The 26274-nt window shown below is 48.3% G+C and overlaps 1 protein-coding gene across 1 annotated transcript; it reads right to left on the bottom strand.

Annotated features, from left to right (window-relative positions):
* Positions 1 to 21896: 21896 nt before the first annotated feature.
* LOC121062226 lies at positions 21897 to 26268 on the bottom strand. Its single transcript, XM_040541960.1, has 3 exons — positions 22919 to 26268; positions 22653 to 22801; positions 21897 to 22295 (listed from the first exon to the last, which is right to left on the bottom strand). The coding sequence occupies exons 1-3, from the start codon at positions 23472 to 23474 to the stop codon at positions 21960 to 21962; spliced, it is 1041 nt and encodes a 346-aa protein (XP_040397894.1). The 5' UTR covers positions 23475 to 26268; the 3' UTR covers positions 21897 to 21959.
* Positions 26269 to 26274: the final 6 nt, after the last annotated feature.

Below are 26274 nucleotides of genomic sequence, written 5' to 3'. Positions count from 1 at the left end.
CAAGGTAGTTCAACTTGGCAGCGCTAAGTTGGGTCAGTGGCTGTCACAGCACTGGTATAACAGCCTGCTGTGGTCAGTCAGTGATGTGCTAGACCTCCCCCTTCACTTGGGTGTAATTCTAAAGGAGTATTATTTTTCCATTCTGTTTACTTTGAAAATCCAGTGGAGCCTGTCTAGCAAAAGAGCGGACATCCCTAAATTACAGTATGCAGCTTTTATGTACATTGGTGCAAGCCATGTGTTTGCTTCAGCTATGTCATGCAGTAATAGACGGGTCTTTCAACAACAACACAAGAAACGGAAGAACCTGGCAAAATTAGAAAGGGACCTTTGTCTTCAGATTGCAGACCTTTAGCAGTAACATGTGCCATTGCCTCTAACACTGTGACTGGGGTACCCATCTGCTCTGTAGCATGTTGCCACAGGTGTAGTTTGTTGTTGTTTCTAACCTTTTACATATGCTCATCTAAACAACCAGACAAGTGTCTTTTTGTTTCACAAATGTGAAGTCTGTTATATTCCCTGCAGCTAATGCTTTGTGTAGTGAGAACCTCATGCAAAGCATTACTGAAGCACAAAGATCCCCAGAACTTAGCTTGATCACTCTTGTAATCACTGAAATTGGACTTGGAACTCTGTTCCTGAAGCACAGATGAGGCTGCAGAGCGAGAGATCCATTTTACCTACTGGAAAACACTGGCCAGCTGGGTGGTATTGCCACCTTTGCCCTGTGTGTTAGAGCTAACTGGTTAGGATGAATGGCAACAGACACTGAAAGAAAAGAGGGAGGAATAACTACAAACTTCAGGTGAAAGGTGCAATTGCAACACACTTCATGTAGAAATTAAGCCCTGTAGCATTTTTGGAAACATCAACCTATGTCCAGCAAAAGGATGAATTTTCTAAATCCCAGTTTAGAGATTTGGGGCTCTCAGGACACTGCAGAAAGCCAACAGTTGCTGCTGGAATATTCAGTGCTTTTCTGTGGGTCAAATCCAGAAAGGGGGAAGAAAAATACACAGAACATGGAGGTAAACTGAAATAAAGCAAGTATAACTCTTCATTCAGTAAAGCCCTAGAAAATAAAAGGCTATCTGGCAAAAGCATGGATAGGGAGATATATGGATTTACAATATTTTACACAATCAGAAAACAATTTAACAAAACATTTTCTGCTGCTGCTTATATCATCATAACTCCAAGCAACAGTAATGGATTGACTGTATGGGAGTTATACACATTTGTCTATCAGGCTTCTGCCTTGCAAGTCATCACTTTGCAGTGAATAGTTGGTTTTGGTTAATTTGCTTGTGTATTTTTGCCGTCAAGCTGCAAGTTTGAATTATATTTTAAAATTACTGCTATCTCTTAAATTTACCAATATGTGTCACATGCAAACTGAGAAAAATATATCTGTAATTAGGGGATTCTCAAAGGCACTGTATTATTTTGCTTTTGGCACAGCTAGGACATAAAAATGTCTTTATTGGCAGAAGCATCCCGAGTCTCAAATATAGAAGGATTTTATTACAAATTAGTATTTTTTCAGTTTCAAACTGATGACTCTCCAAAAATAATCACAGAGAGCAAGACAAATGCTGTAACCATATTACAAAATCAGCAGAGGTAGAAGAAGGAGGATCGCACTAGCCCTTTATTTTTGTGATCCAATGACTAGACCATGACACCATGCAATTCTCCAGCAATTCCCAAGTGTGTGACTCCCAGCCACTTGCTAGGAGTTGGTGTGGGGTTAGTGGAACATGCAGTTCTTGCTTGCTTTTGTGTTTTTGGCTGTCATCGTCACAGAGTGAAATTTGGAGGCCTACAGAATCCAAACTCACAGCCCTTTGGAGACTGTCACTAAGCAGGAGTGGAGCCAGCTTTGGGGATTGGAGCCACCAGTGAATGCCGGGTGGCTAAACACCACAAAGTAAGGCCTGGCATGGGGAGGATGGGAAATTCATCAAGACAGGCACAAGAGATATGCAAAGGAACCAGAGTACCCAACACCAAAGCAGCAAATTGGGAAACAAAGAGAAATAAATTACAAGAAAACATACAGAGGGAAGTATCAAACACATACTACATTAGAAACAGCTACAAATGCATATTCTCCTAAAACAACTTTTCTTTGCAAATTATTGCTCTGGTTACCACAGAAATGTTACACAGTTATGAATAGGAGGGAAAATGTCCAGAATGTTATTCTGTTTAGATACATGAATATGACAACTGCAGTACTGTAGGAGCCAACAGGAGGGAAATATGGATGAAAGGAGTATGAAAGGCAGGGCAAGAAAAAAGTCATCCTCCAATGGCATCCTTTACCTTCTAGTAGCCAACATCCTGGGACTGTCCTGAGCCAGAAGCTGCATCTGAATCTCCAGGAACAAACTCCTCAAAGTTACTGGGTCTTCAGAGCCACTTCTAAGAGCTGTGGATTTGCCACTGAATTATATCGTCTGTGAAACAGTCTTTGGTCTAGCAGGTTTTCAGCCTGTTAGCTGAGTGTCATTGCACTTTGCTCTAGACGTTTAATAATCTCTGTGACCAGATGATCTGTACAGAATTTGGGGAAAAGCCCAGCTTCGTTGTTTAAAGAATTATTCAACTAATTGAAGTTTCACAGTTTTCAGCTTTCTCTGAAATGTCAGATTCTCAGTTCACCAGAAGAAAAAAAAAAAATGATATTCCTTGGCAGATCCTGCACTAATGAGTGTAAATGCAGATTCCTGAAGATGGGCTGAAGCATTTCAGGAGACTTTAAATGAAAAAAGATTACGTTACCTCCAGTTAAAATAGGCTAATAAAATAAAATAAAATAAAATAAAATAAAATAATGTTTTAATTAGTTTCATTTTTATGTCAGTGTAACAAATTTGGACTGGTTAGTTTTTGTTGTTGTTTGATTGTTTTGTTTGTTTCATCACAGCCTCCTAGACAACGATTATTTTGTGTTGTAGATCAGTTAAATATCAGGTACTTATAGAGATATTAGTCAATTCAACATGAATTATTATTCACACACTGAGAAAACTAAAGACATTTTTGTTAACAAATTTACTGAGAGTTGGATGTGGTTTAATGTGCAACAAAAGTGATTTATGGAGTTTGGATGAGGAAATTGTATAAATCATTTTATGTGCAAAGGTAAAGCGAGTACTATATTCATCGAGTTCACACAATAAAACATTTTAATGTTTCTGTCAGCAAATCTAACTCTAAATTTAAGCTACAGAATGCCGTAGAATTATCAACATTAACTATGCTTAAGGAAATGAATCATCTAGTGTAAAATTTTAAAAGAAAAAAAAAGAAAAAAGAAAAAAAAAAGTACAGTTAAAGACAACGCCTCTACCACTTTTACTGTGGACAATATTTGTAACTTCACTACTTCTTCCTTCTTGCACCTAGAAAATCTTTAGGCCTTTTATATTTCACATAGGTCTAACTAAACATGTTAGAGACTGATTATGAAATAATTTGTGTAGATGCCTAAGGATAGATTTAGGTGTCCATAAGTAGCCTCATCAACGGAAATGACTGCTATTAGTGACCAGTTCTGATGCCCAGTATATCTTGTCTTCTGTACTTGATTTCTGACTCTACTTTTGCAAAGCTTCTACATAAAAAATAGGTTGAGGTGCGTGCTAATTTTTACTAGACTTATAATGCTACATTAAGTCCTCACAAAATAAGGTAATTTTCACAAACAAGAGGGACTTTATAGTGAAAATTTTGGATATCTCTGTTTCACTGTTAACAGAAGACAATACAAGGTGTGTGTGTGTGCTGAAATAAGAATATATATTCAGAATATATATATATATATTCATATATATATATATATTCAGAATATATATATATTCAATATATATTGTCAGGTGTTGTATGATGCTGGCATGGCTCAATAGTGGAAAAATTGTAGCCAAGAAATCAGGATCCTTCACTGAGATCTGTGTGGCTGCTGGGGAAGCCCTGTGGGGAAGCAGAAAGGATGAGATTTCAAAATCGAGTCAGTAACAAACAAGACAGGGACTGCACCATATGAACAGCCAAATCAAGGCAAACCTGAAATGAAAATGTCCCCCACGGTTAGGAAGCTCATTCAGACGCTGGGACACCTTGAAGCAGTCTTCAGAAAAACAGGAACATGGGGCTGAAGAACGACAGCAGAAAGAGTGCCTAGGGCAAGGCAAGGATACTACTCTGTGGCAGGGATGCTCTTGGGGCCCAACACCCTGACTGCCTCTTTGGCAATCCAGTTGCTACTACCTCTTGTCTCCAGATATTTTCCAAATTATGGCATATTTCTGTGGTTCTACAGCTCAAAATGGCAGATTGCATAAATCACCAACAGTAACTCCAGAAAGAATAAATTCTGGCACTAACAGCCCTAATACTGTTGGGACTTCTGGTCTTAGTAAATTGACAGTTGGGCTCCTTCTAACATCTCCTGTCGTCTGGAAGACAACCCAACACAATTCCAAATTTTTGATGTTATGCCAGGAGATTTTAGTAAACATACCTGCATATACACATACACACACACGTGTACACACAAACATACACACATTTTATATATATATATATACACACACACTAAATGTGTATAAGCTTAGCCTATGCTTAGAAAACACTAAGAGTTGTCATGGACATATATATAGAGTATACCCAAACAACAACATACTTGGTAACAATCAGTCATAGGGTTTATAAAAAACAGTGCAATCTAAACTAACCCCACTGTCCATATGGACCTGTTGCTCTGTCTGTGGGGCTAGAGCCTATCTGAAGGAAATATGTGAGACCCCCTGCAAGACATAAATAATTATCAAAGCAATCTCACTGGGCAAAACTGTTTAACCAATGGACAGCTGCTTCACACTGTGCTATGTTATGTTTTACCAATCAAATGCCCCAGTGGTTGAAATGAATTCATTGAGCTCCACATGGATTAAACAGGCTAGAGTGCACCCATCCTCTCTTTACACAAAAGGAGAAGATTTCATTCAAATGTTGATTTGCAGCATGTCAGATGTTTTCTTCAATTAAGTAATCTCATTTTAAAGTTCGCCCTGTGCCAGAAAAACAAACAGTGCAGCTTACGAACACATACGCAGTAGTTACATGCATGATACAACCTTATGATTTCTGGAAGGCTGCTCTTGAACACCAAGGAATTTGTATCTATAATGAGATCAAAGTAACAGAAGTCTTAGACAAATTTGGCTTTCCATTGAGTCCATATACAACTTTTGTAGTTAGTGGATATACACAGACATTGTGATCATAATAGACAGGCTCCAAAGCTTGCACACATTTCCTGTTGTAGCTCAAAAAGACAAATTAGTCTGTAGATTTTTTTTTGCACAGCCTTCATTATTCATATTCTTTATAAACAGTTTAATTCTTCACAGAAGCTTGTTCTTTTTTTCTTCCTCAGCTTAGAAACTAATTGACTATAATAAAGATAAACAGATAATTATTACTAAAAATAATAATAAACTTATCTTTCCTGGTCTTTATGAAGGATCAGAGATACAAGATACAGATACTTCTAAAATGGATGAAAGCGAAACAAGAAATGTCCACATTCTCAGACTAAAGACATTTACAGAAAATTAAGTGTGCTACCTGGTTTTATCTCAGCTTCAGGACTGATGACTGAGGTTGACCACACTCATGCCAGAATTAACAGAGTTACATCAAAGCTGATTTGTGGCCTAATGGCAGGAAGCTTGGCATGACTAAACTAGACCCACTGAAAAGCTTTTTGTAGGATTCCATGATGACACAGCTGACTAAGGATTGCGTTATGAATTATTACTGCCATTAGTACACCTGAGAGCAGAGCAGTGCACCAAGGTGCTACAGGCTGGGGGTCCCAGCATTTTGAGGACAGGGCAGCTTTGCTTCCCCTCAGTGCTAGCCAGCATAGCTAGCATCCAGGGTCATAGTTGTCATGATGGGCAACGAAATAGTCAAAATAGGGCAAGAAATGAATAGTCTACCAGATGCTAGCTACCCCTCCAACTAAATCTAATAAACTCTGTTGGAAGCTGTAGAAGCTGTTGATCTGATCCATCCACCACAGCTCAGAAAAAGAACTCAAATCTGCTCCAATGCCCTTTGCAGAGTTAATGCAGAGAAAGGCTTATGATACACCATGATACCCTGTTGCTGATCTTATGCCACCCTGCGTGTGATGTGACCCCATTGAGGACAGAAGTCTTAGCAGAATATTATGCATCCATTAATGTTCTGGTTCAAGGGCTTCAGCCATACCTCTTCTGCAAACACAGTCCAAGAAACAAGCTCAGACATGGTCCCCAACTCATGCACATGTCGATGCCAGTGTGCCAGTGTGTGGTGGCACACAGTCGATGTCCAGTGCCTCCAGGAAAAAGTCTGATGGTGTTGGCCACATGAGGAAGACACGTGGTAGCCAACTGGGATGGTCCATGGAAGCTCAGGTCTTCTTCTCATCTTTTCCAGGCTGCACAAATGCTTCTGTGTGGTATTCAGAAAGTTTGGGCATGAAGCAAATTTGAATTCAAGTGCAGGAGGATGCTTACATTCACAGAGCAAGCTACGTGTAGTGAAGTAGTCAAGCCATCCTCCAAGAATGAACTCAAGTGTTAGTGACAGTATCTAATCAATCCAGTTATGACCTTATATATAACTACTTAATCACAAGTTGCAATGGTTTTCTTAATTTAAAATTAGTTTTGAAAATAAAAAAAAAAAGGGGGGGAAGGGGGGGGGGGGCAGATCACAAGACCCTGTGGGATCTCTGAATTTTAAAGGAAGGTAGCAGCTTCTTCATAGTAAAAAGGAGTAGCTCCTGCTGGCTGCTGCAGCAAGAACAGGATTCAGGATTCAGGATGCTACTGCCACCCTACATGTGTAATCTGGCTAAAGCAACACCTCTCCCTAATTCTGCTTTGCCTTCTACCTGAGGAGGCTGGTCAAAGTGAGTAGATACTCTTCCTGCCGATGACTGGCTTTTTGGCTGGGGGTGAAGCCTCACTTCCCCTTCTGTGAATAGGGCTGAATTTACTCTGACCTCTGCCACAGAGACACTGCAAAGGCTAAGTGCTGTTTTGTAGGGCACCACCTGAGATCTAAGTGGGATCCCGTTAAGCAGCAGTGAACAGTAAAGGTAGTAGTGCAAATAAGGTCAGGCTTATAAGGTGTTGGATGCAGAAGGTCTAGTCCCGTGAAGTTCACCACATACACACACGTGCACTTTCCATTTCATTTGCAGCCCTGATTCCCTGTTCCTACAGCATGCAAAGGCTGGGTTTTCTTTCAATGGTTTTAACTGGGCCACTGCTTGTTCTTGGTTTTCTCTTCCTTTGATCACAGGTTTCCAGCTCTCCCGGAGCAAGCTGTATCCTCCAAGGTGGATTTTCCCCTTTCCTGTGCTGGGCCAAAGCATCCAAGTGACCTTTGATTTTTTTTTTCCTTTTCTCTCTCCTTTTTTTTTTCCCTTTGGCCTTTTTTGTTTTGTTTTGTTTTGTTTTGTTTCTGACTCGCCATATGTGAGATAATTGTGCCCACAGGAATTCCTTTCAGAGTGCCTAAGCACAAAAGAAAAACACCCGGCCAACTCTTTTTTCTAGGGCAGTACAAACATTTCCTTAAACCTAAGTGTCTCGGGAGGGGCATTGACAGAAGACGCCTTTCACCCAGAAAGCCCGCTCTGCACTGAGCTGCTGCTGAACCCTCAGCTGCCTCCTGCATTTCGACGTCACTGCTGGAGTAAAAGTCTTGCCAATAAAAGCAGTCACGTTCTTTGATTCCAGCTTTATGACAATGGAAAGGAGGCCAGCACCAATTGCTCCGCGGTGGGTTTTATTAATGGAAAAGGGCAGTGGGAGCCAGTAAATCTTTGGCAGCTTCACTCCTTTGACTGCTGTCGGCCCGCGTTGTGCTTGGTGGATGGAGAGCTGCAGGCTGTCTTGAGCAGTGACAGCTCTTCCCATGCTAATGAGCTCCTCAGTAAGAAGCCCTAGACTAACATCAAGAGCTTGCACAGCTTGGGGAGAGCAAAATAGATCTTAAGACCATCCATGTGGTTTGATGGTTGCAAGAGACCATGCTAAGAAAATATCCCTGTACTCTGAACTCATCTTATTAAGGGAATAAATCTGATTTCTTCTTTAAGCTCACATCCCCTGGGGAATGAACTGTTAACCCCTTGGTTTTAATGGATGAGTTATGTTCCTGTACAATGAAAAACAACTTTTAGTCTTATCTTCAGGAGTTTCCAAGAGAAAATACATGTGCTTTCTCCCTAGCATAGGTGCACTTCAGGCTATTTCTGTCTCTTACAGCCCTAACAAGAGGTGGGGTTGCCAAGTAGCTTATCAGGAGATCATTTTTCCCAGGTTCAATATGTCTGTGTGGTGAGGAAAAGAGCTTTTGAGCCTGAATCCTACTATGGGTAAGAGGTAGCTAAGTGTTATCCATACTCATGGAAGTATTAGAATGAGCACAGAGGAGAGCATGAAGATGATCAAGGGGCTGGAGCACCTCTTTTATAAAAGGCAGGCTGAGGGAGTTGGGGCTGTTCAGCCTGGAGAAGAGAAGGCTCCAGGGAGACATTAAAGCAACCTTCCAGTATCTAATTCCAATAGAGGAATGCTGAGAAAGGACCTTTTGTCAGGGATTGTAGTGGTAGGACAAAGAGTAATGGCTTTAAACTAAAAGAAGGTAGATTTAGATTAAATATCAAGAAGAAATTCTTCAGTCAGAGGGTGGTGAGGCACTGGCACAGGCTGCCCAGTGAAGCTGTGCGTGCCCCGTCTCTGAAGGTGTTCAAGGCCAGGCTGGATGGGGCTTTGGGCAACCTGGTCTGGTGGGAGGTGTCCCTGCCCATTGCAAGGGATTGGAACTGGGTGGTCTTTAGGGTCCCTTCCAACCCAAACCATTCTGTGATTCTGTGATACTCCCTTCCGTGCTCTGTCACTGTCAGCAAGTGCCTAGAGCTTGTACTCCAAAGCAGGAGCAATCCCTGTTCCACAGGCCACTGCCTAACAGTCATAATGGGGGGATACCTTCTGTATCAGTGGCGAGGGTGGCTTCAGGAAGGAGCAAAATCAAAGTAAGGAGCAAGAGAGCCCAGAACTTGGATGGTGGGTAAGAAATAAGGGGGAGACGCCAGCTGACTAGGAAAGAAGCTGTGGGTTAAGTGTCTCCTCCTTGCTCCACCAGGCAATGCACAGAACAGGCTACTGTGCAGAAGCATCAGGAGCTTCTTCCCAGTCTACTTTGGGGTGTGAGGTTCAGCACCAGGTACTCTCAGCAGTCACCCAAGTTGACCAGTTGCTCACAGACCTTTGGTGGTCACCAGCAAGGAGGCAAGCACATAATCTATGTCCTGAGTAGTACTTATAACACTCCCAAAAGCACCTCCCAAGAAGGCAGTATCCACACGAAGTTCCTGCACAGAAGACTTGCAGCACATCTAAGCTAATGTCAATAAAAAATCTAAAAGGTCCCAGCTCTGTAGTTGTTGTCACATTATTACTTATTCATTGATAAGGTCCTGCAGCAGAACAGCTATGAGAACCAGTGAGAATTGCACAAGGCCAAGGGTCCAGCTTCCTAAAGATAATCTGATAACTTTGGACACTGCTCCAGGCTGCTCTTCACAATGACCCACTGACAGAGGAGTGCCTTGGAGCTGCTCCATCGCTGAGCCTGGTATTCATTCCAGCTATAATCGAGCCTGCAGATACGGCAAAGAAATCTGACTTAATTAAAAATGCCTACTCTTTTAACCCACCAGCACAGTACCATGAAAACAAAACAAACAAAACAGGCCTGGTAAATAAAACCAGGGTGCATCTGGTGGTCTCTGAGTGGCTGCTACAGGGGGTGAGCGGTGTAACTCTGTAGCTGCCAGGAGGCCCCGGCTGCAGATGAGCACCACAGCCCTCCTCAAGCTGCTCCACGTCTTCTGCGGGGGCACCGAGAACTGGCACGGCTGAAGTGGCCGAGGCATATCCAGAGCAAGGTCCCTGTTATTCTTTGACACTAATTAAGTGCCAAGTTAATTAAGTGATTGTAGGATTAGCAAACAGTATATTTAATTTGGCAAGATCTTTGTCACACTGCCTGATCAAAATTAGCCCCAGGACTTTTTTCTGCTCTTGAAAATCATCTGGATTGTGTAAGAGGCCTTCCTGCCTGGCATGGTTCAGAAAATGTATAACTTGATCTATCTACAGTAATTCGGTGTGATTGTGTATTGCTTCATCTGCTGTATTTGTTCACTTCGACGACTACCCCTCCCCACACACGCACTGCTATTAATTACCTATCTCTTTGATTTTTACTCGTTATGGAGTAAAATATATAAAAGCTTTAGAACATGCTTTAGGTGTGATGTTTTCATCCGTCTTTTTACAAAGAGAGAAGGAAATAAAGAAGGAAAGATGGAAAGAATGAATGAAAGAAGGAAAGAAAGAAGGAAAGAAGGTAACTAAATCTACAAGAAAGGCCATAGAAAACCAACTGCATTAAAAAATGATTTGTAAATTGACATTTGCGGGGCACGGGGCTTTAGGGGTGGGCTAAATATCCAGAGATTTAGAACTTTTTTTGACATGGAGCCAGATCCACACAGATAAATTTGGTATATGTCGGTTTTTATATTTTTTTTCGGTAAATTCTGAAGTTCCCAATTCGCCATTCAAGTCAGTTATTGCAACTGAAGACCGGAATTTATAGAGCGCTATCAAAATGTCTTGGTTATGTTGGATCTTGATTGCAGCTGGATTTGCCTTTATTTTTATATTATTTTTATAGGAGGTGGAAGAAATGTGGCTGTGCATCCCAGCACGTGAGCGAGTTTATCAAATACGAGGCAGCAGCCGGAACAACAGGAAATCGCATTAGAGAGTCCAACTTCTGGTTGGCAGAAGCACGTTAACCTCTCATTCATGTCACTGGGTTTAATACTCTAACTTTGTAGTAAAAGCGTCTTCTCCGAGCCCGGGTTCATAAAAGTGTTAGTGGTCCTTGATGTTCCCAGCAGAGGATAGTAAGGAAAACACAGCCCTGAATAGCTCACATTGATTGCAGCGAATACAGAGCAGGAGGGTCAGCACCATTTCCCAGCCCAGAGCCAGGGCGGCAGAACTGAGCAGCTATTCATAGCCACTGGACCCTCTCCAAGCCGTGAGTGTAAATTTACTTGTATCATCTTTGCAGAGAGGAACTGTAGTCCCCAGTGCCTCCTGCTTGATTCGGATGGACTGTTTATTTGTTTAGTCCTGTAATGATATTATCCACAGGGCTAGAGCCACACAGGGAGGATTAGGAATTCCTGGAGGAGAAGCTGTGTGTTTATTACCATGACAGCCCTGTGTGACACAAGCCAACAGTTACTTGTATTTGTTCTTACCCCCTCTGAAAACGTGGAGCCTGCAGCCGAGGGGCAGGGGTGTAGGATCGATCTGCAAAACCCGCAAGCGAAGAGGCTGTTAGAGGGAAAGTGGTGGGATCAGTGTGCTGAAAACCCCTTCCCTGGCTATCTGCAAACAGCTCTATCGCAGGGTGCTTTCAAATGTAAATGTCCGGGAAGGGGGGCGATTGAAGACGACGACACGATACATCAGCGACTGAAGTCTTTCCAGCAACTCTCATACTCCCAAACTTTTGCTTTTAACCTGCCTTTCAATAACATTTAACAAGCCATCTAACTGAGATTTTAACCTTTTCAAAATAAGCCCTGTGTTCCTAAATAAAAGCACTTGCACCAAATGCTCTTGCAGGTATGTGCACAAGCCCAGCCAAAGAGGAAGAGGGTGTAAGAAGAAGTTTTTTCCTTCTTTTTCCTTTCTTTTCTCTCTCTCTTTTTCTCTTTCTTTTATTTCCTATTTTAATAAATATTTAGTCATGTAAAGGGAGCGAAAGGCCAAAAGTAACAAAGAACTTTAGGTTGTTTAGATTGCTTGGGAACTCCCTCTTTGCAGCTGACCATTGCTACATATAGGTTAATTTCCACATGGAGCTGGAGAAACTCTATCCCCGGATTGTGAAGCATGGGTCAGCCGAAGCATGTTAATCTGTTTAGCATGTGTGCTTCGTGGAGGTGCCAGACCACCACCGTGCAAGAGCAGAAGCAGCAGCAGCCATGGTCCTTGGGGGTAGTTAATAAAGACTTTAAGGGAAATAAGTTTATAAAGGTTTCAGTTTGTGCACCGTGCCAGCTTTGGGACATTTAAGGCTTCCAGCCCTGCGAACCAGAAAGCCGAGAGGTCTCCGGGTAGTTTATAGCAGCCCTGGAAGGCAGAGCGCCGGTGGGGGCAGCCCGGGCGCCCCTTCTCCGGGGAGCGGGGAGGGCGGCAGCGGCTGGGGCCCCAGCACCACCCCGGGACACCCCGAGAGCCCGCACATAAAGGCACCTTCACCTCCTCGGGCACCCCGAGGTGTTTTCGGCGCCCTGGTTTTAATCTGCGCCCTTCCCGATGCGCTGCCTGACGCCCAGCTTGGGGCTTGCACGTCGTGCGAGCCGCCAAACGAGGTAACAGCGAATAAAGCTCCGTGGGTCTGCTCCTGGAGCTCACACAATGCAGGGTTATAACGTCCCTTCTCTCGCCCGGGGATGAGATGCGACGCATGTGGCGCTCGGGCTGTTCCTCCGCTTCTTTCTCATCTTTTTTTTTTTATTATTATTTTCTTTTGAAATGCTAGACACTTATTAAAACATTTTTAAATAATCAAAATATTTGATGATGAGTATTTATTTTGACAAGGGTTTTGGTTTGGCTTTCGACTTCCCGTTCAACTCTATAGACTGCAGTATTAATTTGCTATAAAACCAAATGTGGTTGAGATTACTCTGCCCGGGCTCTGGAGATCAGTCATTCGGGAGAAGTTTCCCTGGTAGATGAAATGAACAGTCACAAGCACATCTCTGCATTTTCCGGCATGCTTCACCATATGTTCCTCGGAGCCAAAGGAAGCTGAGCAATGCCTGGGAGGAAAAAAAAAAAAAAAAAAAAAAAAAAAAAAAAAAAAAAACAGATACACCCACTGGCTGTACCTAGCCACCATCCCGAAAACAAGCACATCCACGCAGCCCGATCCCCGGGTCCTCGCCGTGCTCGAAGATCTAGGACCAGAAAGCACGCCTGGAAAAAGGGGGAGGAGGTCCCGCCGCAGGTCTGGGCGGCACACCGGGCTGCCGGAGAAGCCGGCGCTGATGCCCTGGCCTTGGGAACCACCGGGCGAGCTGGAAATGGTCCCCGAGCACGGCTTCTGCAGGCCGGGGAGCCCTTTTTCTCCCTGGAACACTTTCTGGGTGTTGAGGGTCACTAAGAAGAGGCCAGCGCCGAGAGAAACAGCAGCTCACCGGGGAAGCTGCTGCTGGCCGTGCTTCCAGTAATAAGGACGTTGCATATTTGCCTTCTTCCCCCGGGTGTTTCTTCTCTGGTGTTGGTCTCTTTTCGGCCATGACCTGCTCCAGATGCCCCTGAGCAAAAGAGCTCAGCATTTGTCCCCCTCGAAATCCACCACTTTTAGGTCTCCTTTTAGGCCTCCTGCCCTTTCGTGACACCTCCAGTAGGCTACTTTCCTCTGCAAAGTTTTTTTGGCCTTTTTTTTTTTTTTTTTTTTTTTTTTAATTTAGGGGGTTGGAGTGACTTTACAGCCTTACACGTATGTTAATGAAGCTGGAAGTGGGCGGCATCCAAAACGGGCGCTATGCTGCATCCCGGCACTCCTCGCCACTCGTTCTCACCTGCCCTGGGAGGCGATATGCAGCGTGGTGACAAGGGCTGTGACACACCGTAAAGCTGTTGCCGAGAGCAGTCTCAGAGCCCAATGAAGCAGCCAGACACGGAACACCGAGAGCCCCTAGGCCGGGCCGTGAGGGGAGAAGATGTCACCCACTCCAGGGCAGAATTTCCTTCCCGGTGTGCTCATGCGGGGCCAACACATGCACACATGCACAAGACTTCACTGGGAAAAAGAAACGTGTGCAGGAGGAACAAAGCTTCCTGTACCCAACTTTGCATCTCTCTACTTGTCCCGTTAAAAAGCACATAAAGCGTGATTTTCCTGAGGAGTGCCGAGGGTCCTGTACCCCTGGCTGAGCATCGCCCCGAAGCGTGAGAAGCACTTTCCCATCGAGGGTGTTTAGCCCTTGGAAAGCCGTCCTGTCCCCTCCCTGCCCGAAAGAGCGGCGGAGACCTTCCCTCCACCAGCCGTGGCCCCTCTCCGTCCCTGCCAGCCGGGCATAGCTCTGCGGGCGAGGCGGCTCCCGGCCAGCTCAGGCCATCAAAACCCTCTTTATTGCTGTGATGACCTACAGCCTGTTTTCTTTTCCTGCAGGATGCAGTCGGATCTATTCCATTTGGAAGAGTCTCCGCACGGCCTGGCCGCACGCGAAGCGGGAGCCATGCGAAGGGAAGCTGAACAAGGAGTTTCGGGGAAATTGGTATTCCTCGCTTGATTTCCGTCAGCCTGGTCTTTCCGGGGACCTGAGCGATGGCAGGGCTGCGGGAAGATGCGGGGCTGAATTTCCAGGGCTGCCGACGAGGGAAGCTGGGCTGCCCTGCAGCATCCCGGGAGGTCCCCGTCTCACAAACTCCGGGAAGGACACGGCTTCGGGAGTCGGGTGGGAGCGATCCCCGGGAAGCGATGCCGGAACGGGGGAAAAAAATAAATAAATTACAAAAGCGAGGTGCGAAATTGGGACTCCGGCACGAGGCAGAGGCTGCGAGCCCACGCACCGAGTGCTGGGCAGGGGGGTCCCGCCGTCCTCACCTCTGCCTTTAGCAGAGGGGAGCCTCAGGGGTCGCGGAAGAGAGCCGTGGGGCATCCCCTGGGTGTGGGTGGGTGCGGGTGGGCACGCGTGGGGCCGGGAGCCAGGGCCAAAAGCACTTGCCGCGGTTTCTGCAAGGCTCCGAATGCAAGCGGCGTTAGAAAAGAAAACACCCCGGGCCGATAAACTCCCCCAGAGCAACGCGGAGCAGAGCAGGTTTCCCGCTTTAGAAGTTCTCCCTTTGTAAAAAGGTATTTCGGTTGTCTCCAAAATAATAAATCCCAACAGCAGACAATAAAATTTACTATCACAGGAGTAACAGAAGCCTAAAATATTCCGAACATGTTCCTTGAACAAATAACATAATCCCTGGCACACTGGAACACATGGTTTGCTTCAAACATGTTTCATTTTGTCATCGCATTGAGTGTACAGTATTTCTCTTTGGGTGCAAGAGTGATTGATATCTTTGGAAGAATTGTTTGCAAGAACATGAAAGTTGCCAAAGCAAACACGTTGGAGGGAAGTGTGCAGAAGGGGGAGCAGAAGTATTTGGAGTAGATCTGAGTTTGAGGAGTTCACACAGAGGTGAGGCAGCTAGATGTAGAACAAATAAAAACATTTTGCACACTTCATCTAAATAAATTATATACAAAAACTGCCCTTTTGTAGACGGCAACAGCACAGTTACCACGCTTCTTCCCTCATGCCCGTACAGAATGTGGGCTGGAAGCCAACTTTCTTCAGCTAATGATTTGTAACTTTTGCTCCACTTGAATGAATCTATTAATATTTAGATCTCCCCAATTCTGCTCCATAAGAGCTGTCAGCATTGTTAAACAAAATAATCTATTTACCTTCTGTGGTACGTGTCTAGCAGTGGCGTGCGTGGCTCGATGATGTACGCTAATAGGTTTTTCTTACGCTCCACTGCATCGGCCAAAGGCAAAACTTCATGTATTTTGATCCTTCTTTTTAAAAAATAATGTTTGACAAAACTCATTAGAACGCGCAAACTTTCGGGTGTTAATTTAATAACTTCCATTCCTGGAGGACAAATATTTATTTTAATTCCCCTTTTATCTCTTTCTGCCATCAACATCTGGGGAGAGTTCCTGCTCTTGCTGCTGAGATACAGCCGGACGACACGCGTGCTTTCCGGGCAGGTCGCGAGGGGTGCCGCCGCTTCGGGCTCGCTTTTCCGAGGCGGGACCCATCCCCGGGACAGATCCTCCTGGCCCCTCTTTTCGGAGAAGACGGCATTTCAGAGGGGCAACAGGACACCCCCACAGCTCTCTGCTTTCCTCCACGACCGCGCAAGGGACGCGTGGGTTTGGGGCTCGCAGGAGTTCAGGGGCAGATCAGCGCCGCGTGCAGGTTTCAGCTAAACCTCTTGGCCCAGAGCTTTGACCCTATGTTCATGCTACTTGCAAGAATTTCCCATTCGGATATAAAAAATGTTCCCAGTGCTAGTAAGGAAACTTGTCGTATAACGCCCACGAGGAAAACAATGTGAAACATGTAAAATGTAGACAAACAGCTCAGCCACCTGCTGATTGAGACGACTACCAGGCACACAGCTGCAGCTGCCCCTGGGTCTGGACAGGGAGCATCCTCCATCCTCATCTACTTGTTTTCGGAAAGAGAGAGGTCACCAGCACCAGGGCTTCCCCTGGGGCTCCAGAAATGCAGATACTGGCCCTGGGAAGATCCTGTGCTCTCTAAAACTAAATAAACTCTATGAAATTGAGTACAACTCATCAAACTCTCAATTACCCCTCACGTCATCCCGTGGTCCTGCTGGCCGGACACCCTCTCTTGACGGGCTCTGGGCACCCCGGAACAACTTTTCGTGGTGCGGGGCCCCAGGAGCTGCCCGTGGTGGACGTGTGCGGGCAGGAAGGCACTCCGTGAGCAGAGAAGGGGGGCTGTATCACCGAGTTAGGTCAGTGGTAAGGGTGGCGAGATACTCTGGGAGTGTTAATTGAAGGGGAGATCTCGCTAAGAGATCCTCCTTCTGCAGATGAGCAGATCTGTCCTTTGAGCTGGGAATAGAAATAGAAATAGAAATAGAAATAGAAATAGAAATAGAAATAGAAATAGAAATAGAAATAGAAATAGAAATAGAAATAGAAATAAATAAAATAAAATAAAATAAAATAAAATAAAATAAAATAAAATAAAATAAAATAAAATAAAATAAAATAAAATAAAATAAAATAAAATAAAATAAAATAAAAACAATACATTGTAGGCTATATACCCCTAAGGGAAATACTTGGTCGGTTTTGTCCTTTGGACTCGTCCTGTCGAGGATCAGAGGCGAAACGCTCTGTTCGGGACACCTCGGGGGCTGCCCCCGCCTCCCACCTGCCTGCCCACCCCGGCTCAGAGCCAGTCCTTTCCCTGTCTGTTTCTCCTGCCGTCTGCTTGCAGGGACAAAGAAGGGGACACCGACTCGGTCCTCCAATTCTCGTCCCCTCCCACGACATCCCACTCGTAGAGCGGCTCAGCGAGGCCCAGCGGAGCCTTTCCAGAGGAAAGACAAGGAAAACGGGACTCCGGGACAACAATACCATTTTTTTTTCCCCCTTGGCCGATACGAGTGTGTTTGGGGAGGTGGGGAGGGGACCAGACCGTTCCTTAAAAATGTATCCCGCTATAAAAAAGAAACGGCACTAACCCTACCCCAGTGTTACCCATCCCTGCTGACACGGGGCGCGCTGCGAACACCAAACCCAAGCCCCCGGGGCCGCCGCTCCGGGACGGCTCCGGCCTCGCACCGGGCCCCGACGGCGGCGGCACCGACGGGGCAGCAGACAAAGGCCCCCGTGCCATTGTGTGCGGGCACAATGGGGATGCGGCTGCCCCAGGCCGTCTCCGGCACGGGTTTTCGGGGGCTGGCCGCTTTGCCAAGTCGTGAGTGCGAGCTCTTTTCAGGCACTTCGGTCGTATCTAGCCTGTAAATTAAAGCATCTGAGCGTAGCAGACCGGTGTTAATGAAGAAGAACATTCTTATCCTCCCTTCCCCCGTCAGCACCAGTCCTTCGTTCCCGGTTATGAGTACGAAATCGCTATATCCCCCGAATATCACACGGGGAAGAAGCGGTGCCGCAGATCTACAGAGGACTGCCGATGGTGCCCGCGCATCTCCCGGCTCTGCGCTGCTCGACGGAGCCCTGGCCAGCTTAGCGGCACGTTTCCCCGGGGCCCTCCGTCCCCTTTTTTCTCCCGACGGAGCTTCCCGAGCCAGGCTGGAGCGGTAGAGCCGGGATGGCAGCAGGGCAAGGCGGCGAGCTGCCCGCCGAGCTCCGCACCTGCACAGCCTCTCAGCGCCCCGCCAATCTCCTTCCCAGAGCTCAGAAATCAGGCAGAAACCCCGAGGGGAGAGAGAGACCAGGGCCTGCGAGCAGGAAGGCCGGAGGAAAACATAACGCCTAGGAGGGAAGACTTCGCCCCCACGCCATTTTTCTCTCCTCCGCTTTTGTAGCTGATATCTCTTTCTCTCCTTTTTTTTTTTTTTTTTTTTTTTTTTCCTCTCTTTTCAAGGTGGGGGCAGGGTGGTGGTGGAGAGAAGTAATTCTGCTGAACAGAAAACCCAGGCCCGGGAAGGAGTTTCTTTTGACTGATCAGGGTGATCTATCCAGGCCCTCTAATTAGAGAGGGATCCAGGGTGGCATTAGTTTCCAAACATTTTAATCGAGCTTTAAGCAGAGCTCTTTTCAATGGCAGGAGATAAATGTAGCAACTGTTACCGTCCCCCCTGAATGGCCACCTCCCATGGCGGGCATTCAGTTTTCCTTTCACAAGCCCTAAGCAGTTTAGTCTATGGGCCCAGCAACACTCCACATATCTTCTAATTAGTCTAATTAGAAAGGTGGATTGATAGATGCAAGGAAGACAGAGTTAAGTTAGGAAGATGCTCAATGCTGCCAATCTGCGCTGGGGAGCGGCTTATTCTCTGTGGGAGGAAAAAAGAAATAAAGGAAAGGAAAAATAAAGGAAAAGAAAAGAAAAAAAATAAAGAAAAGAAAAAGAAAAAAAGAAAGAAAGAAAAACCTCGGAGCCTGACACGAAGGACAAATCCCGAGGAATCCGAGGGACAGAAGCTGCTCTTAATTTTGGGGGTGGGGGGGGGGTACAAAACTTGGAGGCGGAATCGCCTTTTTCTGTCCGGGCTCTGCCTCAGTGGGTTTGGCAGCCCCCAGGATGGAAGATCCGGGTTCCGCAGCACCGCACAGCACCGCACTGCACCGCGCCGGGCCGGGACGCGCCGTCGGGGCCACCCCTGCGGGGCGGCCGGCTTGTGGCTCGGACACCGGGCCCCAAATCACCCATGCGTGGAGGGAAAGGAGGGGAAGGGGAAGGCGCGGAGAGGCGTCTCACTTCCTGGGTCTTCACCTGCTCGGCTCCGGGGGGGGGCAGAGAGCTCAGGGACCCGCGGAGGGCCGCGGGAGCTGCGTGTGTTTTGGGCTGAGTGGCAGGGGTTGTTCGGGGTGCGGGGCAAGGAGATGCCCAGATGCAGGGAGAAGGTGCGGGGGGATGCAGCGCGGGTGGCTTGAGGGACGCTGAACCTTTAATTGGGCAATAAATCAGGGAAAGGAGCAATGGGGCAGTGCGCGCAGGTGTCAAAACATAGGGGAAAGTCCGGCGGCCACCGAAGAGAAAGGCCACCACCTTTCCTTTCGGCACCCCCCCGTCCACTGAGCCCCTTCCCCACCCGCTCTCTGGCTCCTGCCTCCCCCTACCTGCCCGCCCCCCTTGGCAGGCAGACGAAGCGGTGAGCCATTTCCAACTCAATACTCCGCTCGGGGAAGGAGGAGGGAGAAAATTAGACCCACCCTGTCAAAGTCCCTAATCAAACTGCCGGCGAAAGGGGATTCGCAGACAAAAGGAAACAATGGAAGTCTAGTTAGATCATTTTTCTGGACATTGTTTATGGTCTGGAAGGGATCAATCGTTTCAAAATGTTACCAGTAAAAATGATCCTGTGTGGAATGCAGCTAATCCTTTTAGGTTCCTGTCAACTGTTTCCACTCAAGGAACCCGATTTTTCAAATCAAAGGTGCAGAACTCAATTGCCGAGGGATTTATACCGCCGGGACCGGGCTCCCCGCCCCCTCCCTCCCACCCCTAGCCCCCTCAAACCCCCTCCCCGGTTGCCCAAGGGCTGGTTTGGTCTCCCACCGCCCTCGCCAGGGCTGCCTCGGGAAGAGGGGCACCCGCTCACCCTGGCCCGGCCCCTGGGGTTCGCCCCACGCTCCGAGCGGTGAAGGCGAGGAGAAGGGGCAGTCCTGGCCCTCACTCGCTCCGTTGCCGAGGTGGCCATCGCCGGCCGCGGCACGGCAGAGCCACGCCGGGAGCGAACCCCGACGGGGGCCCCGGGCTCGTCCCCGCCGTCGGGGCGGCTGGGCCCTCACCCCGCACCCCGCATCCCGCAACCCGCATCCCTCCCCCTCTCGCATGACAACCCCTGTCTGTGTTCGGACGGGCTGTGCGCCCAGTCCCGCTCCATCGACGGCAGCTCAAGTCTGCTCTGCCGGCGGTGCGGCGGCGTAACCCGGGCCGGGGACAGGCACCGGGCAGCCGGCCGCCTCCACCCGGAGCTCCCGGCGGATCCCCGGCTCCTCTCCCGCTGCCCCGACGGGGCCGCGGAGGTTTGTGCAAGGAGCAGGAGCAATATCTCCGGGGCTGGGCTGGAAACCTCTTGTGGGAGCGCTGGGTTTGACTGCCCGCCTGTCAGCAAGTTGTTGTGGACTTCCTCTGGGTGGGGAGGAAGGGGGACTTTCCCGGACGGGAAAGGAGTCGGTTCAAAAGCAGGCAGACAAGTACCCCACGCCGCGCCGGTGTGCGGGCCGGAGGTGTGCCGCGGGGCGGCCCGGGGATCCGGCCGTGCCGGGACCCCCCCAAAAAACTCGTCCGGACAGATGTCCCGGAACCCAGGGAAGAGCCATCGCAGGGGAGTCGGGCTGAAAGCCTCTAAAGAGGGCAATTTCCAGAGGGCCGCCCTTCGGCTCCTCGCAGACGAGTCGGAGGCAGCGGGGAGGAGGTCTGCGGTTTGGTTTTACCGGCTCCGCTGGCTGCCGAGCGCTTGCGGGACAGTAAAAGGACACACGCTCGTGTGCGGTCCCCCACATGCAGGGCCGTCTGCTCGGAGAAGACGTGAGGAACTTGCAGGGACGCGGAGGAGAGCTTGACAGAACCCACCGAGCTGCCCCCGACGGGACTTTGTGAAATCAGGGGCAGGCTGGATTGCATAAAATGAATTATTTTTCTCGGCCCGTAATTTTTGATCTCATCGAGTTTCAGGCAAACCAGTCATCTGTCCCCTCTCACTTTGCCCTGTACTATTATTTTTATTTTATTTTTTCACCGTGGTTCCTTTAAACGTGAACTATTGATCCGAAGAGACTGCCTGTCTTCACACACGCACGCACACACGTCTTGCAGACAACAGGTGGAATTTCCCTCTAAACACGAATATTAGAAAGCTATCAGTTTCCTCTGGTGGTTGCTGAATAAGCAGACGTGACAGTGTTTATTTTAAGAAAAGAAAACCTGAGGAAGACACCTCATTTATCTTGATTGTGTGTATTTAATGGGTTTAATGTATTCTGGGCGTACAGGTGTGCATGTGCCCTCCCGTCCCGAGCGCAGGGGAGCAGACCGCGGTGGGGAGGCCGTGTCCCCAGGCACTGCAGGCGCTTTCCACGCTGCACACACTTGCCGCAGTGGCTTCCGCAGCGCTGCGGATGTGCGGGAGTGGGTCCCGGTAGCCGCACCGGGTCTCGGGTACACACGCCTGAACGTACACGCGCATTTCGATATACACAGATGCTTTTCTAGTGCTCGAAGGGGAGAGAAATACCTTCGGATTAAGCGTGGAGAAGGCCTTCCCAGTTTCGGACAACGAATTAATGCAACAACCGAAATCTCTATTTATCCTTTTGCTTCCAACATAAATTGTATAATTTATCATCTAAATATGGGGCCCCGCAGACTTCTGCATGCCGTTTTGCTCCATCAACGAGAGGGAAACTTAGAATCAATTCAACAGGTCTCTTGTGGTTTAGAGAAAGGGCAGGTTTAATTATTTTGAATTAAAAAAAAAAACACTTTCCGTCTAAATTCACTTCAGCAATATCATTTCTGAAATTGGCGAGACCCTGCATTAAATAATAATAATAATAATAATAATAATAATAATAATAATAATAATAATAATAATAATAAAAATCCTGAGTACGGCCCACTCTAGCTCTACTTTCTTGGCTCTCCGCGGCCCCACGTCCGCCGGGTCGCCGCCGTGGCTCCCGGGGGGCGGTCCCGGTGAGCACCCGCTCCTGGGAGGCCGCGCAGTGCCCGAGGTGCTGCACCGGGTTTTGCCGTCGGGTTGCCTGCCCCGGGCTGCGCGGCTCCAAGCCCCTTGTTTTTTTGCCTCTTCTCTCTTTTTAGGGTCGAATCCGGATCTCCGCGGCAAGCCGTGCCGGGCGGCGGTTTTTCTCTCCTACAAAAGCAAAAAAAAAAAAAAAAAAAGAAAGAGGACAGGCGGTTTACCGAGCAGGTCTCCGCCTCCCCCCAAGTCGATGGACGGCCATCTGTGCAGAGCAAATACGAAGCCGTTTGCTGCCGCGGCAGTGATCCGAAAGCAGCTAGTTAGCATCGGGAGTGCCATTTTCCTGCACACCCGTCCACACACCCGCGCGTGTGGGCATATATGCGCGGAGAGCAGCTGCTCGGTGTGGCTTTCGCGGTGGGGTGGCAGAGGGGAAAGGACGTGCAGAGAAGGGAGAAGGAGCACTGCGGAGCGTGCGGGTGAGCGGAGAGGTGAGTGAGGGGTGCCGGAGGGCCAGCGGACACCTACCTGCTGGGAGCCGCCCGCAGCGGGCACAAGCGGCGGGCACCGGGCACTGGGCACCGGGATCCCGCCGGTGCGTGCGGCCCGTCCCGGCTCCGCGCCGAAGAGGAAGCGGGAGAAACTTCGCAGAGGAAGGGGGAGCCGCTGGTCACAAGCTGGAAAACGGATCTGCTTTGGTTAGCAAGTTCCCGTGCAGGGAGCATTTGGCCATGATCATAATTTCCATGATTTCTGTCAAATACAATATTATCAGAGACTACTGAAGTACTTACTGTAAGTAATGAAGGAAAGTATTACATACAGAGCGGAGTCTCCGGGCCGTGCCAAGGGGCCATTAAACCAGAACCACTTTCCAACAGATCCCCCGCACAGGCCCCAGCAGCGGCGGGGGCCGCCGTGCGCCCTCCCTCTCCACCAGCACAGCAAGAAAGGCAGCAGCGGAGAGCAGGTGAGGCCATCGCCTCCCCTTCTGCCCTCCGGGACCCGGGATGGGGCTGACCCTGGGTGCTTGAAACCAGTCTGCGGGGATGCGGGGGGCAGCAGCCGCCTCGGAGAACCCTCCGGCTGCCTGGGGTTGCCTCTCGCTGCAGCAGAAAAATGACCAGGAGCGAATGGCCCAAAGGATCTGCTGCTGGGGATGCTGCAGGGCCGGGGAGCATTGCAGGGGGGCCCCGCGGCTCGTCCAGGCTCCCGGTGCCGGCGGAGCCGTAGGGATGTCGGCCCCCTCTGCGCCCCGCGGGGGGAGCGCTCCACCGGGAAGGGCGCAGCGTGCGGACGTGCAAAGTAATCAGCTCCGAAACAGGGGAGGGAAGGGGAAATTTCTTTCATAGGCGATGTGGGAAGGGACCTAACGCAGTCCCGCTTGAGAGAAACGTTATACAAGATGGTTGAGAAGAAATAATTAAAGAAAAACTAATTAAAAATATATAAATCACCCAACAGAAACAAAGAAATATGTAGAAGGAAACGTTTCTGGATAGAGACACTGTGTGTGGCATAAAAAGCGATTGAATACATAAGGGCTTCATTAAATTCCCAATAGATAACATTTGGCTAAATCTATCCCTAGATTAAAACTCTGCATAATAGCTCCATAAACTAAAAAGTTTCTTTTTGTGTGGTCCTTCTGGAGGAACTGATTGAAACATTAGCCCCCATATAGAGCAATCCCCTCCCGATTCAGCTTCAGTAATTCGTCTCTCAGCCCTACGGGGATATGATGAGAAAAGGAGACGGGTTAATGAATCCACACTTTGTAGCTGGAAGGAGGAGGAGGAGAAGGAGGAGGAGGAGGAGGAGGCGACACCATCATGTTTGCCCCACCAGTGTGTTTATTAGGGCCCAGCCTATCTTGGAAGAATTGTTCCACCGGGATTCGTCCCTGCGAGGACCGCACATCCCCTCTGTCCCCCTGGAAAGCCGGGGGGACACCGCGGGTGCCAGGGGGTGTCCGCGGCCCGGCACACCGGCGGGCTGCGGCACCTGCTCCGGCGCAGCACCGGCGCCGCCGGGCAGGGCGGCCGAGGCCGGGCGGCTTCCCAGAGAACCGGGGGAAAGCAAGCGCTGGGGGCTGCCCCCGTCGCCACAGCCCAATCCCTCGACCCCTTTCCTCGGCGCTCGAGAAATGAAGCCGCGGCACTTTTTGCGAGCCCTTCTGCCGGGAAGGCTCCCGCTTCGCTCTCAGCTCCCAGGCGAAGGCCCTGTGCGCGCATGGCATAAAATAAGGAAGGACCGAGGGGCCTAGCGGTCTCGTTGCCACATACATATATATGTGTATATATATATATATATATATATATACATATATACGCCTTTGGAACCGGCCTGCCGACCCCGGGGAAGGACGGCCGCAATCCCATCGCCCGAGCTATTTAGCCAGGGCTGGGGCCGGGGCCGGATCAGACCTGGGCACACGGGGCATCATACCCCGCTCGCCGGGGTTCGTGAGGAAGCCAGCGAGGGGATCCGGAGCCTGTTTTCTCTATGTGCCTCCTTTCGCCAGGGCTCGCACGGCCTCTTTGCCCCGAGCCGCTGCGGGAGCGGCCAGAAAGCAGAGCGACCGCGGGCAGCCCCCGCCGCCGGCAGCCCCCCGCTGCCGGCAGCCCCCTGCCGCCGCCTTTTCCCTCTCCAGACTCGCCCCTCTCAGTTTTAGCCGCAAGCCCGAGGGACGCCCGAGCAGCCCTCGGCACCCCCAGAGCCCCCTCGGCCAGCCCCGGCGGGGGTGCGGGCCCGGGGATGGGGAGTTACTGGTTCCCTGGAGAATAACGCTGATTTCTCCCCAGGGTGCAGGTACGCGGAGCCTCGGGGTTCTCTTCCCTTCTGTTCTAAAAACTAAACAGGACGGTACGTACTTGTCCTCTAAGGGACCTGGGACACCCAAAGAGGCCCTCCAGCTACATATTGCAAATAGAGTCCAGCAGAGATCATACGTCCAGTCTTTCCGCTTTCTGAAAACCACTGTTTTAACCCTGCATTGCTACCAACAAAACTGAAAACCATCATTTTTCTGTCCACAAGAATACTGAAAACTAAGGCGACGAGGTACTTCGAGACGTAAAAGTGTATAACCATATAGACTTTCCTTCCCCACACCAAAGAGCACTAAAGGACTTCTCCCCTTTTTTTTTTTTTTTTTTTTTTTTTTTTTTTGTATCGTTTTAGGAAAATTCACATGATTTATCCCACAATTTACTAAATTCTATAAATACAGTCTTACTCGAAGAACGCCCTTCTGATCTGAAAAGCTGGCGTTCCGAGCCCACCGCAAGCCTCCACATGCCTGCTGTGAAAACGTTCGATTCTCTTTTCACGCCTAAGCTCGAAATATTTGAGGCGGACTTTTTAGGTTAAAAAATAATTTTAGTCTATGACATAGATATCTATTGATCTTATGCGTGAGAAAATGAGAGTTCAAAACCGAAAAAGCTTCCTTACACGGTTGGTTTCGTACACCTACGTCTCCTGACTTCAATAGCTCTTGCGTTTAACCAGCTCTTCACTAAAGTATATTCCAATGCTCATTTTATATTATGTGTAAAAGTAGAAACACATGTCTGTACTATCGTCATAGAAATTTAAGAGGTTAGGACAAATCTCTGAAGTTCCGTACATGCCCCTTATTACTATTTTCCATTGGGCCTATATGATGCCAAACCGTGGTGCAGTTATGATTTAGAATTCATCCAGAAGTATAAAAAGGGCTTAAAACAGTGTTTATAATCAATCCTCTGACTGGTACTTTGCAGGACTAGGCTTTAATCCCACTAGAAAGACCTATTACTATTTATTCCCTCTTTTGTTCTTGCTCGAGCTTTCTTTCTTTTTTTCTTTCTTTCTTTTCTTTCTTTCTTTTCTTTCTTTCTTTTCTTTCTTTCTTTTCTTACTTTCTTTTCTTACCTTCTTTTCTTTCTTTCTTTCTTTCTTTCTTTCTTTCTTTCTTTCTTTCTTTCTTTCTTTCTTTCTTTCTTTCTTTCTTTCTTTCTTTCTTTCTTTCTCTCTGCTAGGACTAGCGATGGCTTGACTGTGAAGATCATATTTAGATCTTCATCGTGATTAAGTCCAGTCATAATACATTTCAAACTGTAAATTTCCTTAAGTGTTGTGCTATGAATCCCGAGGAAAAATATAT

This window comes from Cygnus olor, chromosome Z, assembly GCF_009769625.2.
Source record: "Cygnus olor isolate bCygOlo1 chromosome Z, bCygOlo1.pri.v2, whole genome shotgun sequence".
NCBI lineage: Eukaryota > Metazoa > Chordata > Aves > Anseriformes > Anatidae > Cygnus > Cygnus olor.
Note: the sequence above shows the minus strand (reverse complement) of the source record. Positions and strands in the feature narration are given on the sequence as shown.